Consider the following 20,084-nt stretch of genomic DNA (forward strand, 5'->3'; position numbering starts at 1 on the left):
TTAACCCTTTTTATACCAATGTCTAAAACTTTACAAAAGCACTTTCTGGATGCCTGGCCAATAGGGAAGACAACCTCCTGCACTTGAACATTTATAAAATCAGTGCAGCAGTTGGATGCAGCTTTGTCTCAAGAAGCAAAGGAAAGAAACTCCTTGGCAGTGGCTTTTGGTACTTTCTCCACTTCCCAAAGAGAATGCTTTATTGTAAGATTCTGGCTCCTGACAGCCTATCCGCCTAGACCATTTTGGAGCAGGGCTTCAGAGGTCTCTTCCAACTCTAACCCTTTAGGGTTCTATGAGTGTGGTACGTCTAGACTACATGCCTCTGTCGCCAGAGGCATGTAGATTAGGCTACCAGACATAGGAAAATGAAGCGGTGATTTAAATAATCGCCGCTTCATTTAAATTTACATGGCTGCCACGCTGAGCCGATCAGCTGCTTGTCGGATCAGTGCGGTAGTCTGGACGTGCGGGTGTCAACATCAACCTACCAAAAGATTCCTAAAGGGTATCGCAAACCTGTATCCCCCTCACAAACCTCCCCCGGAACAGTGGGATCTAAGTCTGGTCCTGGACACTCTGACCTGTCCTCCCTTTGAACCACTTGTGACATGTGATCTGCACACACTCACGATGAAAGTGACATTCTTGCTTGCCATCACCTCTGCATGGTGCGTGAGTGAACTGGCAGCACTCTCTGCTGATCCCCCATATACGTTATTCACCAAGCGGGGGGTAACACTTCACATTCATCCTGCCTTTCTGCCAAAGATCAACTCTCCGTTTCACATAAACAAACCTATAACCTTACCTACCTTTTACCCCAAACTGCACTCCAACCCGGAGGAGATGGCTTACATACGCTAGATGTCAGAAGAGAACTTGCTTTTTATCTGGAAAGAACGCATCCTTTTTGAAAGTCACAGCGTCTTCTATCATCTATAGCGGACCATTCTAAGGGCCAGCACCTTAATGCACAGCGCATTTCCACCCTTATTGTATCCTGCATCACTCACTGTTATTCCTTGCATAATAAATCGTTACCTCATAGACTGAAGGCACATTCAACTACAGGGATTGCAACCTCCACAGCTTTCCTGAAAGGTGTACCACTCCAAGACATATGCCGTGTGGCTACCTGGTCTTCCACCTTGACTTTCACCAGACATTACGCCCTTGCAAGCATGCTAACAACCAATGCTGTGGTGGCCCAGGCGGTCCTATCCATGATGCAGAGACCTTGATTCCAAAGCACATCATTTACATCGGACCACTGCTTCGTATTCACCTGTAGTGGAGCATCCACAGGGACACTACTTGATGAAGAAGAAAAAGTGACTCACCTGTGCAGTAATGTCTGTTCTTTGAGATGTGTGTCCCCATGGGTGCTCCACAACTTGCTTCGGAGCTGTTCTCTTTTTTTTTTTTCAGATGGTTCCGGCTAGGAGGAACTGGCAGGCCAGACTGCACTCCACAGAAAGGGCGCGAACGGTGTGAGGCGGCATCTGCACATGCGTGGTCCGATGGGGGCTACTTCTAAGGAAAACTCTCCGAGCGGCGGCGCCGGGATGAGCCCGACACCTGGAGCACCCATGGGAACACACAACTCGAAGAACAGATGTTACTGCACAGGTAACTCCCAGCTCTGCCATTGACTCAACATGGGATAGTCTCATTTTCACCTCAACATTGGATAGTACACTTCAGTTTCCCAGTTTGCTGCCTATCCAGCCTTAGTGAAGCCTATGGATGGAAAGGTCCATATAGTTACCAAGCATTATTATTTCACAACTGCAGAGGAAAGACCTCAAGGCTCCCAGCCTTTCATACAAGGTGAATGCAATGGAGCCCTCTTTTGTAAAACTCTGAGAGAGGGTTTCCTCTGCTTTCTCCGTCCCTTATGTTGAGTTTTAGTGTTGGTAGACGGTTCTGGACTGATGGCTGGAGAGTAGCATTGCTGAGCACGTCAATTCAGGGTGAATTGCTTAAAGACAGGGCTACTTACAGCCCAAGATCATTCACTATAAGGCACCAAACCAGCACAAAGAGCACTTCTGTTTACTGCTGACTAGTAAGCAGTTAAAAAAAGCAATCCCCTTAGACAGTCCAGCTTTCCTGTGATACTGCCAGTACCACTCCTTGCACAGATCAGAGGATATGAAAACCAATCTCTCCAAATCTGAGCAGGTTCTTCCAATCCTAAGGGACCAGCCACATTCCCAGGTCAATTTATACCTCAGATCTTAACCAATAGTTCACACTGTAATAATCCTTTAGAATCTATAAACCAAAGATGTATTAATTAAAGGAAAAAGAGAAAAGGTTGAAAGTAAAATAGTTAAAGGAATCGTATTACATACACCAATTGCAAAGTTTTTGGTGCTTGCTTAAAGCAGAGATGCAATGATCTGTTGTCTAAATGCATATTGGAAAACATAATTCCAGCTATACATATAAAATCATGGGGACTAAATTAGCTATTGCCCCTCAAGAAAGAGATCTTGGAGTCATTGTGTAGAGTTCTCTGGAAACATCCACTCAATGTGCAGCAGCAGTCAAAAAAGCAAACAGAATGTTAGGAATAATTAAGAAAGGGATAGAGAATGTCTTATTGCCTCTATATAAATCCTTGGTACACCCAGATCTTGAATACTGCATGCAGGTGTGGTTGCTTCATCTCAAAAAAGGTATCTTGGCATTGAAAAAAATTAGGAAAAGGAAAACTAATATGATTAGTGGTTTGAAACGGTTGCCATATGAAGAGAGATTAATTAAACTTTTCAGCTTAACACAGAAGAGAATAAGGGAGCAAATGCTCATCGGATAATCATAGAATACTAGGACTGGAAGGGACCATTGAGAGGTCATTGAGTCCAGAGGTCATTGAGTCCAGTCCCCTGCCCTCATGGCAGGACCAATTACTGTCTAGACCATCCCTGATAGACATTTATCTAACCTTCTCTTAAATATCTCCAGAGATGGAGATTCCACAACAACCCTAGGCAATTTATTTGAGTGTTAAACCACCTTGACAGTTAGGAACTTTTTCCTAATGTCCAACCTAAACTTGCTGCAGTTTAAGCCCATTGCTTCTTGTTCTATCCGCAGAGGCCAGGAAGAGGAGGGGAGAGGGCAAACTATGGGCCAGAGCCCTCAAGAGAACAAGGGCTCTAGAGAACAAGTTTTCTCACTCCTCTTTGTGACACCCTTTTAGATACCTGAAAACCGCTATCATGTCCCCTCTCAATCTTCTCTTTTCCAAACTAAACAAGCCCGATTCTTTCAGTCTTTCTTCATAGGTAATGTTGTCTAGACCTTTAATCATTCTTGTTGCTCCTCTATGAACCTTCTCCAATTTCTCCACCTTTCTTGAAAAGTGGCGCCCAGAACTGGACACAATACTCCAACTGAGGCCTAATCAGTGCAGAGTAGAGCGGAAGAATGACTTCTTGTGTCTTTCTCACAACACACCTGTTAATGCATCCTAGAATCATGTTGGCTTTTTTTGCAATAGCATCACACTGTTGACTCATATTTAGCTTGTGGTCCACTATAACCCCTACATCCCTTTCTGCCGTAGTCCTTCCGAGTCAGTCGCTTCCCATTCTGTATGTGTGAAACTGACTGTTCCTTCCTAAGTGGAGCACTTTGCATTTGTTCTTACTAAACTTCATCCTGTTTACCTCAAACCATTTCTCCAATTTGTCCAGATCATTTTGAATTATGACCTTATTCTCCAAAGCAGTTGTAACCTCTCCAAGCTCGGTATCATCTGCAAACTTAATAAGCGTACTTTCTATGCTGATATCTAAATTGTTGATGAAGATATTGAAAAGAACTGGTCCCAAAACAGACCCCTGCGGAATCCCACTTGTTCCTCCTTTGCAGCAGGATTGTGAACCATTAATAACTACTCTCTGGGAACGGTTAGTTGATTCCCCGCCCCCCTTGCTGCCTCTATCGGACAGAGGCAGCAAAGGGAGGGGGAAGATGGGTACTTCAAAGCGGCATTTCAAAGGGGCAGTGCCACATAGCTGAACCCAGGATCAGCTGTGTGGCGCTGCTCCTTTGAAACCCTACCACGGTATTTACGCGGAGCCCAGGGTCAGCTGGGGACTCCTTAGATGAATTGGGGTTCCGTGGAAATGCCGCATTGAGCCCCGGAGCTCAACATGTCAGCGCAGCATGGAGCACGGGGTCAGCAGGGGAGTCAGAGCCCCAGCGAGTGCATTTCATAGGAGGAATACGGAAAAACTTGACTAGTCAATTAATCGACATTTAACATCCTTAGTGTACACAAAACCCCAACCTCTCCACTGCCCTGATCCTTGCACGTCCCTTGCTGGTGGGGGAAGCTGCAGAGAGTTTCTTCCCTGGCCAAGAGAGCCTCTTAAGGTACAAACGAAACAGTAACCACTAGTCACCGCCCAGCAGCTTAGCTACCGCTTCCAGCAGCGGCAGACAACTCCACCCCTAGCGGCGACTAGCTCAGAGCAGACAGCTCCATCAGCCAATCAGCGGAGCGGCCAAGAACGCCCCGCTGATTTGTCGGCCGAAGCCGTGACCCTTTTGCTGTCAAACCTAGGCAGCGCTAGGACCCAGCGGAGACCTGCGGCCTCTCCTCCCGGCCGCCAATCCAAGCAGGGCATGTGATTGACAGGCAGTGTGGCCCAACGGGGAGGCGGGTCCTGGGGAGGCAGTGTCCACGAAAGGGCTGGAGAGGAGGGGGGAGGGGTGATGTCCGGCTGGGGCGGGAGCCGCCATGGGCGGGGTTAACTACGTGAGCCAGAGACGGGCGGCGGGGCCGCCGGAGGAGCCTGACGAGGAGTCTTGGGAGGAGTTGGTGCCGCTGCCGTCGCCCTGCCCGCTGGCCGGCCCAGCCGCCGGGAGCCGGGGAGCCATGTTGGGGAAGGGGGCCGGCGGCGGCGGGGCCAAGCCCGCCAAGCCTTCCTTCGTGTCCTACGTCAGCCCGGAGGTGAGGGGCGCGGGGCGCGGAGGGGTCAGCCGGGCTCCCGTTCGTTGGCTAAAACCAGCAGCGTGGCTGCCGCTGAGCCCCGGGCCAGCCTGAGAGTCCGAGCTGCGCCGCCCGGGCCGGGAGGCTCCCGGCAAGGGCCCGTTGCGAAGCTTTTGGTGCGGAGCCTGGGGGCAGTGAGGTGCCGAGCGCTGCCCGCTCTCGCAGGGGGTGCCCGGCACCTTGGCCCTGCCAAAAGCGGCCGGCCGGCGGGGTCTTAGAACCGGCCTGAGCTTTGCCCGAACTCCGGCTCGCTCCCGTCTGCCAAACAGGCCTGGCCGTCCACAGGCCGGAGCTGCACTCGCGTCTCCCAAAACCAGAGCGTCAAGGCGCATCCTCGTGCACCTTGCAGAGTGAAGTCGTTCGGTGCTGTAGCATCAGCGTGTCTTTTGTAAACCTCAGCAAGCCAGATGACTAGCTTGTCCACTAGACGGTTTGGAGAGGGTAATGGTCACTGTTCCACTTGCTAAAGCGAGACCTGTAAGAGGAATTAAAGTTGATAGATACTTGAACTTGCCCTCGAGGCCAGCACTGTACAGGTTATTCTTGTTTTTCAGTTTTGTTCAGCTACAGTACTAATTGTATGTTTAAGACCGCTTTGGAATATACAGAGTTCCGAAGATCTAAATTATAGCTCATAACATCTAAAGATCAGCTGTCAACTGACCAAATACTTATAAGTAGTATTGGAGAGTTGTGGTTTAATGTACAAAGATGGTTCAGCAAAGAGATGTTGTACTGCAGAGCAAGGGGAAGCATTTTACATTAATTCTGTTTGATAAGAGAACATGACCAACAAATGGTACCACTGATATTTTAGCATATTAATTCAAAGTTTTTAAGTCAAAATGTTAAGCTTTGTTATGGTAGAATTGATAAGTTGAGTCAAACCAAATGTAATTGTCAAGGTGAGCATATACAGTTATCTTATAAAATGGTATATTTTCATTATTTACTATTTTAGTCATTTAATTGCTGCTCTGTATCAAGCAATCTTTTCCTTTGAGTTGTCTGTAGTGAGGCCTGGATCTTTCTCCTGAACAGTTACTTAGTTTAGAAATTGTGTGTGTGCAAGTGCTTCAAATGATTTCTTCTAGTGTACTTTATCCTTTTGCTCACTATACTTAATTTAATCTGTTACTGTTTTGCCCAATTGCTCAGCTTTGTCATGATTAACTTAAATATTGTTATCAATAACATATTTTGTCACCTCACTGATTGTTCCTTTTCCATATAATTAACAAACAAATATATCATCACTAATCCTAGCACAGACCCTTAGGGTATACCACTATTTATCCTCTCTATTATACTGAAAATTATCCTCCCCTTAATTTTGTGTGTCTAATCAGTGTTTAAATCATGACATAATTTCTGAAGAGGACAAATAACTTCTTTTTGTTGACTGTCTTGTCAATTCAGAGTGATGGGAAGATCTGCATTTTCTTGGAAAAAAAGCCTTGCTCATTTCTACATATATTATCTTGATCTATTTTACAGTGTACCTGTATTTTGTCGCTAATCGGACAGATTTAGAGGTGAAGTGCAGTAGTCTGTAATTTCTCTTGTATTTTAAGAAGCACAGCATCTCGTTGACTTGACCAATTATGTGGTGGTGTTTAGCACCTCAATCACATCATTTGTAAGCTGACTAATGTTCAGTCTTAATGACCTACTACAATTTGTTTGACAGTGGGTGTAGAGTGTGTACTTCATTGTCTTCACTTTGGAGGACTTGTATGAGTGACTGATACGCTTCTAAGGTCGTCTAGACCAGTGTTGTAAACTTCTTAATACAGTACCTGGGACTGTTCCTTCCTAAAATGTGTCAGGGAGATCTCAGAGACTGGAATTGGTCCAGGGACTGGTCATGGAGAAACACTGGAGCTAGACACTATCTATACATGGAGTTATACTTCATAATAGGGATGTTAAATTGGGTATAATCAGCTAATCAAGTAGTTGATGGAATTTTCATTGACTAATCAGTTTCTGCCCTTATCCAACTAATTGCAGAGCCACAGTGGGATGAGCTTCTGGTGCTGGGAGTTAATCCTGCTGAGGATCTGCCTCCTAAATGTATTAAGAGCCTCTGGACTCGTTAACACCTGTCAAAAGCAGAGGTATAGCTGGGGGGGACCAGGAGTGAGCTGGGAATCCATTCTCCTGGCTTGTGCCTGGTCCCAGAAGCTGAACCTCTGCTTTTTAAATGAATTAAGAGACCAGGCTCTTAATTCATTTAAAAAGCAGAGGTGCAGCAGCAACTGGGACTGGGCCGGGAATCAGTTGATTCCCGGCTCAGGCCGGGTCCCAGTTACTCCCCTCCTCCTCCAGACAATGCTGGGGGCAAACCGGCTTTTAAACCGGCTTCTCCCAGCACGTGCTTATCGGGTAGTTGACTAGTCACTTAAATCCCTATTTCATGATTTGTATTTGTTCTAGTAAACAACCACGTAAAAGAAACAGTGGCAGATAAAAAGAAATGGTTTAAAAAGTAGAAGTCAAATCCTAGAGAGGCAAATAGAAAGGAGCATAAACTTTGTCAAATTAAGTGTAAAAATATAATAAAAGCCAAAAAGGAGTTTGAAGAACAGCTAGCCAAAAAGTAATAGCAACATGTTTTTTAAGTACACCAAAAGCAGGAAGGCTGCTAAACAACTAGTGTGGTCCTCGGATGATCGAGACGCTAAAGGAGCACTCAGATGATAGTCATTGTGGAGAAGCTAAATGACTTCTTTACTTGAGTCTTCGTGGCTAAGGATATTAAGGATATTCCCAAACCTGAGCCATTCTTTTTAGGTGACAAATCTGAGAATTGTCCCAGATTGAGGTATCATTAGAAGAGGTTTTGGAACATATTGATAAACTTAAAAGTAACAGGTCACCAGAACCACAAGTCTGAAATAACTCATATGTGAAACTGCATTTCTATTCAGCGTGGTTTGTAACCTATCCTTTAAATCAGCTTCTGTATCTAATGACTGGAAGATAGCTAACGTGATGCCAATATTTAAAAGGGGCTCTAGAGGTTATCCTGGCAACTAGACAGGTAAGTCTAACATCAGTACCTGGCAGATTAGTTGACACTATAGTAAAGAATAAAATTGTCACACATAGATGAACATAATTTGTTGGGGGGAAGTCAACATGATTTCTGAAAAGGGAAACCAGACTTTACTAATCTGCCAGAGTTCTTTGAAGAGGTCAACAAACATGCGAACAAGGGGGATCCAGAGGATACAGTGTACTTAGATTTCCAGAAAGCCTTTGACAAGGTCCCTCACCAAAGACTGTTCAGTAAAGTAAGTTGTCATGGGATAAGAGGGAAGGTCCTTTCATGGATTGATAACTGGTTAAAAGATAGGAACATGGTAGGAATAAATGCTAAGTTTTCAGAATGGAGAGAGGTAACTAGTGGGGTCCTCCAATGGTCTGTTCTGGGACTTATTTATAAATGCTCTAGAGAAAGGAGTAAACAGTGAGGAGGCAAAATTTGCAGATGATACCAAACTGCTCAAAAGCAAAAGCAGACACTGAAGAGCTTAAAAAAGATCTCACCATACTCAGTGATTGGGCAACAAAATGGCAAATGAAATTTCATGTTGATAAATGCAAAGTAATGCACATTTGAAAAAATAATTCCAACTATACATACAATATGATGGGGACTAATTTGGCTACAACTATTCAAGAGTGATCTTGGAATCATTGTGGATAGTTCTCTGAAAACATCTGTTTAGTGGCAATCAAATAGAATGTTAGGAATAATTAAACAAGGGAAAGAGAGTAAGACCTGAAATATCTTATTGCATCTACATAAAACTTGAATACTGTGTACAGATGTGGTCACCTCATCTCAAAAAAAATATATTGGCAAGGGGAAAAGGTTCAGAAAAGGGCTACAGAACTGATTAGGAGTTTGGAAGGGGTCCCATATGAAGAAAGATTAAAAAGACTTGGACTTTTCAGCTTAGAAAAGAGGACACTAAGGGGGGCTATGACGGAGGTCTACAAAATTATGACTAATGTGGAAAAGGTGAACAAGGAAAAATTATTGACTTACACCTACAATATAAGAACAAGGGGTCACCAAATGAAATTAATAGGCAGCAGGTTTAAAACGAACAAAAGGAAATTTTTCTTAACTCAGTGCACAGGCATCCTCTAGAATTCCTTACTAGAGGATGTGGTGAAGGCTAGGATTTTGACAGGGTTCAAAAAGAGCTAGATTGATTCATGGAGACTAGGTCCATCAATGACTACTAGCCAGGATGGGTAGGAATAGTGTCCCTAGCTTCGGTTTTTCTGGAAATAGGTGACGGAGGAGGGATCATGTGAGGATTCCTTGTTGTGTTCCCTCCCTCTAGAGCGTCTAGTTTTGGCCACTATTGGCAGACATGATACTGGGCTAAACTGACTGTTGGTCTGATCCAGGGTGGCCATTCTTATGTTCTAGGAATTACTACTTTTCTGTGGTGGACATGGTAGGTGTTTTTCAAATATACAAGAAGAGAAGTTGTCCCCTAAGGACTGATTGAGGTATAGGTTAGAGATGTTAAATTGAAATGAATGGCTAATTGAATAGTCAATGTAGATTGCATCGATTATTCAATTAGTTGATAAGCGCGCCACTGCCTTTGAAGTGTAGCAACAGCCTCGAGGCTATTGCTACACTTCTAAGGCGAAAGCGCTGCGGGGAACACGGGCCCAGTGGGGAGCTCAAGCCGTCTCCCTCTGGCCCTGTGCTCCCCGTGGCATTTCAAAGTGGCAGCACTGCATGGAGCCTGGGGTCGGTGGAGTCATCCTTAGCGGATATTGGTCTCCACATAGTGCTGCTGCTTTAAAATGTAGCCTGGAGCCAGCTGTGAGTCCAGCTGAGATTGTAGGCTGCACATGGTGTTTCAAAGCAGCAGTGCTGCATGGAGCCCAGGGTCTGTCCTTGGGCTCCAGGTGGTGCTACTGCTTTGAAGTACCCCTTCTCTCGCCCTTCCCCCATTTGCTACCTCTTTCTGATAAAGGCAGTGGGGGAGGGGAGGAACTAGTTGACTATTGTGTCCCCTATCAGATAAGTATTTGCTTATTGGATAGTCAATTAGTTGTTCCCATCCGGCGGCGCGCGCATGCGCAATGTGGCTCTTGCTCATGCGCATTGTGGGGCTGGCAAGTGGCTTTTGCAGCTGTTTGTCAAGCCCTGAAAATAGGTGAGAATAGCAACTGCTGTCTCTTTTCTGACAATCTCTGGAAAAGCTGAGGTTCCAGTCTGACTAAATATAGTCCAGACATCCTTTTCTCGATGGGAGCAAAGGTTGATAAATGGTCTGTTAATATTGTCAACCTAAGGTCTGGTATTTGACACTTCTTTCCTTAACAGAATTGGTTAACTTTCCGGAAGCATGGATGGATAGAAATGTGCAAAAGTCAGTGTCTGACACCTCCGATCCTAGAATAGGTATATTTGCCTATTGAAGCAATAGTAAAGAATAAGGATGTTAGGGACTAGTTGATTATCCGGTAAGCAAATGCTTATTGGATAGTCGAGTCATAGTCGATTCTTCTCTCCTTCTCCCCCCCCCCCCCCTTTGATGCCTGTATTAGATAGAGGGTGGTAAAGGGGAGTGAGGAGAGGGTACTTCAAAGAAGTAGTGCTGAACAGAGCTAACCCCAGGCTCCATGCGATGCTGCACAGAGCCAGGGATTAGCTGCATGGTACTGCCCCTATGAAATGCCACCTCAGCGTTTCAAAGTGGCAGTGCTGCATGGAGCCCAAGGTCAGCTGGAGACTCCCTAGCTGACCCTGGGCTCCCTGTGGCATTTCCACGGAACCTGGAGTCGATCCCACTCCGTGTAGTGCTGCTGCTTTGAAATGCCAGCATTTCAAACATGCAGAGCCCCGGGTCAGCTGGTGAATCCGGGTTCTGGGGAAATGCCACATGGAGCCCAGGATCCGTCCAGTGGGGACTCTTGTACATTTCAGAGTAGGAATTCAGAAGTGCCTATCGAGTAGTCGATGGAAATTCCATTGAGTACACGACTAGTAAATTACTTGTTTAACATCCTTAGTAAAGAACAGAATTATCAAACACCGATGAACATGGTTTGAGGAAGAATAAACATGACTTTTGTAAAAAGAAATCCTTCCTATCTAATTATGCATCACCAGTCAATGTATTAGTATTTTTTGAAGGTGTGGGAGATCTGCAAATGTGAACATAGGTGGTAGTCCAGTAGATTAGTGTACTCTAGCCTTTCCGAAATAGATCCCTCATCAAGTGCTTTTAATCAAAGTAAGTTGTCAAGCAATAAGAGGGAAGGTCATCATAGACCGTAAAAAAATGGAAAACAAAGAATGGAGAAAGGGAAATAGTGGCACTTGCTAGGGATGTATATTGGGACCATTGTTGCTCAGCATATTCATAAATGATCTGGAAAAAAGGGGTGATGAGTGAGGGTGGTAGAATTTGCAGATATTTAATTATTCATGGTAATTACGTACAGAGAAGACTGTACCAAAAAAATGAAATTCAGTGTAATACATCTTGGCTGCGTCTAGACTGGCATGATTTTGCGGAAATACTTTTAACGGAAAAGTTTTTCCATTAAAAGTATTTCCGCAAAAGAGCGTCTAGATTGGCACGGATGCTTTTGTGCAAAAAGTGCTTTTGCGCAAAAGCATCCGTGGCCGCTGTAGACGCGATTTTGCTCAAGAAAGCTCCAATGGCCATTTTAGCCATCGGGCTTTCTTTCGCAAAAAATTAAGGTGCCTGTCTACACTGGCCCTCTTGCGCAAGAAGCACTGATCTTGGACATTACAAAGTCAGTGCTCTTGCACAAATTCAAGCAGACAGTGTAGACAGCTGGCAAGTTTTTGAGCAAAAGCAGCCGCTTTTTGGGCAAAATTTTGCCAGTCTATACACACCCCTTAAGTATCCATACAAAATAATGGAATCCAATTTAGCAGTTACCAATCAAGAAAGATTTTGGAGCCATTAAGAATAGTTCTCTGAAAACATCCATTCAGTGGACAGCGTTGACCATCAAAAACGCAAACAGTGTAGGACCCGTTAGGAAGGGGATGGATAATAAAACAGAATATCAGAATGTGTCTCTCTAAATCAAGGGTAGGCAAACTGTTTGGTTGAGGGCCACATTGGGTTTGAAAACTTTATGGAGGGTTAGATGATTGAGATGTGTGTTCCAAACAGCCAGGTGTGGTCCGGCCCATGTCCCTGTCCAGACGTCCTTGCACTCTGCCCCTTGACTGCCTCCCAGGATTTCTGCTCCTATCCAACAAACATTGATCCCTGCACTCTGGACATACTGCCCAGGGCACTGAAGCTAACAGCGAGGTGAATGTGATTGCCAGGCACTAAGGGAACTGAGGCTGCAGGGGAGGAACTGGGCTTAGCCACCTGTGATCACAACACTTCTGCTCAGGATTTGGGCTGGCTTCTTCTGGCAAGGCTGTCTTAATTCTGTTCCCCAGCAGAAGCACAGGGCACAGACTGAAGGAAGTGGCTAGTGAGATGTAGCCTGCGGGCCATAGTTTACCCCCCTTCAGATATATGTCTATGGTGTGTCTGCAGCTTGAATGCTGCATGCATTCTGGCCCCCATCTGAGAATAGATACTACAGTTGCAAAAGGAACAGTGATAGGCAATAAAATGATTAGGAGGATGAAACTGCTTCTGTGTGAAGGAGAGATTTAAAAAGATAGGATTTTTCATTTTGAAGGAGGCAACGAAGAGGGGATATGATAGTCTGTAAAATCTTGACTGATGTGGAGAAAGAAAATAAAGAATACAGTTTCTTATTTACTACTTCATATAACACAAGAACCAATGACATTAATAAGCAATGGAGAAGAAACATAAGGAAGTACTGCTTCACACAGCACACAGACAACCTGTGTAACTTGTTGGCAGAGGAAGTTGTGAAGGCGGAAATTATAATGGATGGTAAAAACCCCCCAAAACCTAGATACATTCATGAAGGCTAAGTCCATCAGTTAGTATTAGCCAAGATAGTCAGGCATACAACCCTATACTCAGAGTTTCCAAAGCCTGTGTTTTCCAAAAGCTGGGAATAGGCATCAGGATAGATTACTCAGTGATTTCCTGTTCTGTTTATTTCCCCTCAAACTTCTGACATTGGCCATAATTGGAAAACAAGATACTATGCTAGATGGACCTTTGGTCTGGCCCAGTATGGACATTCTTATATTTATGTTCTTACTGTAAGTGTAGATTCAATTGAATCTGTTTTTCCTGCACAGTTGTTTCTCACATCTATATAGTAGAACTGCATAGTTGTTAACCTCAGACTTATAAACTGTTTGGTCAGGCGCGCACACGATTTGGAACTAGAAGTATGCAATTAGGCGACCGACTAAAAAAACCCCCAAACACAATACAGTGCCATGCTAAATATAAACTACTACAAACAGATTTTTTTAAATGTTTTAACAAGGCAAGGAAACTGTTTCTGTGCTTTTTATTTAAATTAAAATGGTAAAAGCAGCATTTTTCTTTTGAATGGTTAAAATTTGAAACCTGTATAAAGTCAGTGTTCAGTTGTAAATTTCTGAAAACAGCGTGCGTGTGTGTGTGTGTGTGTGTGTGTTGTGTTCAGAGTTATGAATAAGTTTCATTCCTGAGGTGGTGGTAACTGAGATTCTACTGTACATCCATTTTTCTCAGTTTCAAGAGTATGAGATGTTAATTCAGATTGTTAGCAGTAATAGTTTCTGTTTTCTTGTGCAACTTCCATTACCAACCTCACTTTCATTTCAGAGCCAAAGTTACTGGTTTTTAAAATGAGTTTCAACTGCTTCTCCAGGGTCTCATAAGTCCAAAATGCTTTTATCCTGTTCTCCCTTATGCATGAAATGGCCCCTAATTCTAACTATTGCCAAGAAACCATCCTTTTATATCATTCACTTACTTTAGGGACATTTAGATGGTAATAAATGGAGAATTACAAATCAGCCTCTTTCTCTAGGCCATCCAATAAATCCTGTATTCTAGATTAGTCCTTCTTCTGTGAAATTCTTCTCCTTAGGACAGCATCAATGGCACTGGTGGCTTTGCACAAGTGACATCCCAAATCTAACTGGGAGCTATGTAAAGTCCTCTGCAATAGAGTAGATTGCTTTTAAGTCAATTTTAATCATGTTAATTTACCAGCTGATGGTTACCGGTTATAGTTTAACAGGGAGGGGCTGGAAGAGCACAGTCCACAGTGGGGTGATAACCAATTACCTGATAAGTATCTCGGTGTTTCCCAATTTTATTTGGCCACGGAACCCTTCTAAACTTGGAAGAATTTTGAGGAACCCCTACAGCCGGGGTACCCTAGGGTGCCCAGGGGAATATTTGTCGAGCCTGCTCCCCCCCCCAAAAAAAAACAACCCCAGGAAGACAGTCTGGTATATAGAGCTGAAAAAGTAGACCACAAATAAGTAGGGATAATAATGAACAAATGCTAAATAAGGTAAAGAGATCAACATTTAGTTTAATTGCACATATTTAAAAACAAAAATCACATTTAATGTGTACAAAAAAAAAAGCTCAAACGAATATGAATTGTATTGGCAGTTTTCAATGTGAAGAGTAGCTTTTCTTTTCTTGGCAAATTCTTTATATATTTTGTTTAATATTAAAAAGTTGGATTTGCATATCTAGTGCTGCATTCAGTCAATTTCTGTATTTTGTTTTTGTTGCTGCATAATTCGAGACCCCAGTTTCACATGAGTAAGTGCTGGTGAAGTAACAACTGATGAATTGCACGTCTTGATAAAGCTGAATATTCTTGACATAAGCCACCCCAAAACATAATCAGAGAAACTTCTTTACCTTGTATTTATTGGGCATCTGAAGTGATTTCGATTAGGTTTTCATAATCTTGCATAGAAAAACTGATCGGCTTTCCTGTTACACTTAATGGATTTCAAATCCAGTTATTGTTGTCATTTATGGTTGGTAAATACTTCATGATGTTTGTGTGTAAATCATAAAGATCTGCAGCCTCCTGGCCAGGAGGCAAGAGTACAGGAGATAGCTTGGGGCAGGGTGTCTGGCCAAGAGGGGAGCTTGGGGCAGAGTGTCAGAGCAAGCTGGGAATGTGGGCTCTTGATGGGGGGAGGAGAGGGGAGCAAGGGAGATATGGGTGCAGGGTCTGGGCATGAGGGGGGATGCTTAGCTGGCTTGGCACCCTGCTGCAACAGGGAAAGCCTCCAGGCTGTTCCTCGGAGGGCGGGGGGGAGAGGGAGGAAGCTCAGTCCCCCTCCTTTCCCAGCCCATTCAGTGGGGAACCCAGCACGGCTACCCCTCTGATACTTGACACTCAAGTGTGTTACCATTTAATTAAATTGTCACATTTCTCAAATAGATTAAATTTGCTTTTCTAATACAGAAAACATTCTTTTGGGAAAACCTTTCCGGCTGCCTTATAAAGAATCAAAAAGGGCATCTTTTTCTTTATAGGTCAGCTTAATTAAACTGGTCATCTTGTTTTGCCTGCTTCTCTTTACCAGACTGCATTTATACACTTAAAGGATTCTAGATGGCCCCTTGTAAAGGCAGTCTCTTGTAAGTGTTTCGCTTCATGTTAACTCATTGATGTGAGCATTCAAAAATCCACTGCTATTCCCATTGATCCAGATGAATAACTTTTTTTGATTCTAATTATCCCGACTGCCTGCTAGTAAGCCACAAGTAATCTTCACAGAATAAATTAACATTCATAACCATAGTCTTTTGAAGCATAAAGAGTTGTTTTAAATAGTCTTACTATGTATGTTAAACTCGGCTTCAGCAGTCTAACAGGAAAACATCGTGTTTGCCCATTAGAAGGGGAAGCTGCATGAACTAAACACACAAGAATTTCAGAGTTGACTGTGCATACACATGCAGCTGTGTCTGTTCTAAAAAATGGGAACTGTATTGCTATCACTGGTGAAAGCTTTTTTTGCCACCTCCAAGAATATTTCCAAACCACCAATGAACATCAATCTGATCTACAAGATCCCCCCCTATCAACACCACAGGAAAAATAATTCTATATGGACTCCCCCTGACGGTCAGAATTACAATCTGGATTTCTACATACAAAGCTTCTGCAACAACGCACAGACTGACATTATTCACAAACGACAACAAATGACACAGTCTCAGCCATGCTGAACACTATGCCATCCAGAGTCTCAAAAACAACCCGGACATTATAATCAAACCAGCTGACAAAGGGGGTGCTGTGGTCATTACGAATAAGGCTGACTATAACCAGGAGGCAACCAGACAAGTCTGCAACACCACATTTTACAAACCTCTCTCCTCTGATCCCACCTCGGAATACCAAAAGAAACTACACTGTCTCCTTAAAGGCCTCCCTACAGCTACTCGGGAACAAATCCACACAGAAACACCTTCTGAACCCCGACCAGGATTGTTCTATCTGCTTCCCCAAATCCATAAACCTGGACACCCCGGACGTCCCATCATCTCAGGTATCAGCACGCTCACTATTGGTTTATCCAGCTATGTAGACTCTCTTCTCAAACCCTATGCAACCAACACCCCCAGCTATCTCCAAGATACTACTGACTTCTTAAGAAAACTACAAAACATTGATAACCTCCCCGATAACACCATCCTTGCCACCATGGATGTAGAAGCTCTCTACACCAACATCCCACTTGAAGACGGATTACAAGCAATTAGAAACACTATCCCAGAGGACACCACTGCCAATCTGACAGCAGACCTATGTGTTCTTACCCACAATTATTTCCAGTTTGAGAACAACTTATACCTCCAGATCAGCGGCACAGCCACGGGTACACGCATGGCCCCACAATATGTTAACATCTTTATGGCTGACTTAGAACAACATTTCCTCAGCTCCCATCCCCTTTTAGCCCTTCTCTACTTATGCTACATCAATGACATCTTTATGATCTGATCGCATGGCCAAGAAACACTGGAAACATTCCACAGAGATTTCAACAACCTACACCCCACCATCAATCTCATACTGGACCATTCTACACGAGAGATCCATTTCCTGGACACCACAGTACAAATCACCAATGGAAAATTAGACACCACTCTCTACAGAAAACCTACCGACTCATACAGTTACCTACATGCCTCCAGCTCCCATCCAGAACACACCATCTGATCCATCATCTATAGCCAAGCCCTTTGATACAACCGCATCTGCTCTAATCCCACTGACAGAGACCAGAAACTTCAGGATCTCTACCAAGCATTTATAAACCTTAACTACCCACCCAGAGAAATAAAAAAGCAAATTGAAAGAGCTGGACGAATACCTAGAAACCATCTACTTCAAGACAGACCCAAGAAAACCAACAATAGAACAGCACTTGTCATCACCTACAGCCCCCAACTTAAACCTATCCAACACATTATCAATAAACTACAGCCTATACTGGAACAGGATATTAAACTCCGAGAGGTTCTGGGGGACAGACCCATAGTCTCCTATAAACAATCACCTAACCTCAAGATGATTCTTACCAACAACCACAGGGCATATCACACTAATACCAACCCTGGTACCTTTCCTTGCTACAAACCCCGTTGCCAGCTTTGTCCACATATTCATTCTGCTGATACCATTGTTGGACCTAACCAATTGAGTTAAAGATCAAGAACACACATTCCTGCTCATCCAGAAATATAATTTCTGCTATCATATGCTGAAAATGTCAGTCTATGTACATTGGACAAACGTCTCAGACACTTCACGAGAGAATCAATGCCCACAAAACAGATATTAGACAGGATCACAAAGAAAAAACAGTTTCTTGCTATTGCAACCAGAAAGGGCATTGTCTCAACGACTTGATTACCTGCATCCTTCTTCAAAGGCCTTTTCACACCAGACTTGAAAGAGAATCCTTTGAATTGTCATTCATACTTAAATTTGACACTTATCACCTAGGTCTAAACAAAGACATTAATTATCTTACCCATTACCAAGATAGCTTCCCCAATTATCACCTCTAATATCATTAGCTCACAGACATTTACCTCCCCCCCCCCCATTCCTCTTCTGTTCTGAAATTTGATTGGTCCTTCTCATATGTGTTCATTTTTTTTTATTGTATCCTTTGATATATATGGTTGTGCCAATTTTCTTCCACTATTTGATGTGAGGAAGTGGGTCTGGCCCACGAAAGCTCATCACCTAATAAACCAGCTTGTTAATCTTTAAAGTGCTACATAGACGATTTCTTCACCAAAAAACAGGACTGCCATTGAGAGAATTGCAACCATGGCATAAAACAGAGTTGGTCTGGTTCAGTGGAGTACTGGAGTTGCCTGTAGTGTAGATCCAATTTGTTTTAAAAGCACTTCTGGAAGTCTGAACTCTTCCATCATATTTAATTGTTTAAAGCTTTAATTCATGATTATACAATAAACAGAAGAACAGGTTTTTCCCCTCTTCTGTTACCTTCTGGCTTGAATTGTTTTTCATGATTGCTTTACCTTGTTTGTTTTACAAGGATGACTATCTTTTTCTGTTTTCTGTCCCAGAGCTTAATACTTTGTATGTGTTTGCACAGCAAAGGAAAAACCTGCAGCTGGCCTTACTTTAGCTGACTTTGGGATTCTGCAAGGTGGGAGGATTCCAGGGCTCCAGCTCCAGCTCCGGCATGGAAATCTACCTGGCCCCTAGCCCAGAGCCCTGTGAGCCAGTGTTGGCTGTTAGTTTTTATTTTTTTTCTTGGATGTGTAGACATATGCCCTTTGCCTTATTTCTGAGCATCTAACAACTTGACCATTTTGCATGTGGGGTCTTTTAGGGTCTGGATAACAAATATCTATATTCTAGGCCAGGCATGTCCAAAGTCCGGCCCGCGGGCCAATTGCGGCCCGTGTTCCGGTTTAATACGGCCCCCCAGGTAATTTGTCAATATCTATCTTTTAAGGCCCCCAACGAATCCATATGTATTGAGATGAATACATTGTAAAATCTCAGTTAATGTCAGTTGGTCTAAATCAGTTATAAATATATTTGGACACAACATGTATACTTGGTGTTATGTTCCTGTTCATATTTTTTGAACTTAAAAGTTGACAGACAACCTTTATTACCAATAATATGTAATGTACTTTACAATGTTCCTGACATATATTTCAGTTTCCTGGATTTTTTTTTCATCTGGCCTTCAGATATGAAAGGCAGAGTGATTTAACACCTGTTTAGATTTGTCATCCATGTGACGAAATGAAAAGTATGCCGTTTGCAATAAACTTTGCGTAAAATAGTTAATTTGCATTTAATTTTAATGGTTCAAAGAATGTCAGGCAAAATGGTCGGCCCTCACGCATGTTCACTTCATCAAATCTGGCCCTCTTTGAAAAAAGTTTAGACACCCCTGTTCTAGGCTATGAGTCTTTAATTTTGTGTGTCCCAGGACTCCGGGAAATATTTTCTCTTCCTTTGTGCTTAGGCACCACTCAGCATACTGTTTGTTGTTCCCTCTTGTTTGACCTTTCACAAACTTCCCAACTTGCTTTCCTGATCAAGTCAATCTCTTGTTAGGATAAAGGGCACAACTGACTTTTTAGTTTGCAACAACTGTGGTTCCTTTAAGGTTTCCAGTTAACCAGTAGTTCTCTACAATAGGGATGTAAAATTCCAGTTAATCAGTTAAACTTAACATTTAATCAGTTAACTGATTAAATGGGGGCGGGGAAGCAGATCCCGTGCCCCTAGCTACTTCTGACCCTGTGTTGGGCTGCCAGCTCCCTCCCAACCCCATGTTGGACAGGGGGCTGCTCCCAAGTAACCAGTTATCTGTTCACATCCTTACTCAACACGGGCTCCTGATGCACATTAGGTGAAGCTGTTCATTATGACTCCAGATGGGGCGTTCTGAAATAATTGAGCAGGAAGGCTTATGCTCCTTGATCTTGGGAGGCATCAGTAAAATCGCCCTAATCATGTGGCATGCCTCTAAGACAGTGGTTCCCAACCTTTTCCAGATGGGGACCCATTTTGACAATTCAGGAAGACTTGGTGACCCACAGCAATTCAAAAA

The 20,084-nt window shown here is 43.4% G+C and overlaps 1 protein-coding gene across 2 annotated transcripts in view; it reads left to right on the plus strand.

Annotated features, from left to right (window-relative positions):
- Positions 1 to 4,728: 4,728 nt before the first annotated feature.
- MTMR12 (myotubularin related protein 12) overlaps positions 4,729 to 20,084 on the plus strand; it is a 60,913-nt gene continuing 45,557 nt past the window's right edge. Inside the window, exon 1 of one of the 2 annotated variants that reach the window (XM_075932591.1) lies at positions 4,729 to 4,975. In XM_075932591.1, coding sequence (XP_075788706.1) covers positions 4,763 to 4,975 — 213 coding nt within the window. In that variant the 5' untranslated portion in view covers positions 4,729 to 4,762. Of the gene's footprint in view, positions 4,976 to 15,259; positions 18,744 to 20,084 lie in introns of those variants that run through there. The other variant, XM_014570201.3, reaches the window with a different exon arrangement.

The sequence above is a fragment of the Pelodiscus sinensis genome, chromosome 6 (assembly GCF_049634645.1).
Source record: "Pelodiscus sinensis isolate JC-2024 chromosome 6, ASM4963464v1, whole genome shotgun sequence".
Classification (NCBI taxonomy): domain Eukaryota; kingdom Metazoa; phylum Chordata; order Testudines; family Trionychidae; genus Pelodiscus; species Pelodiscus sinensis.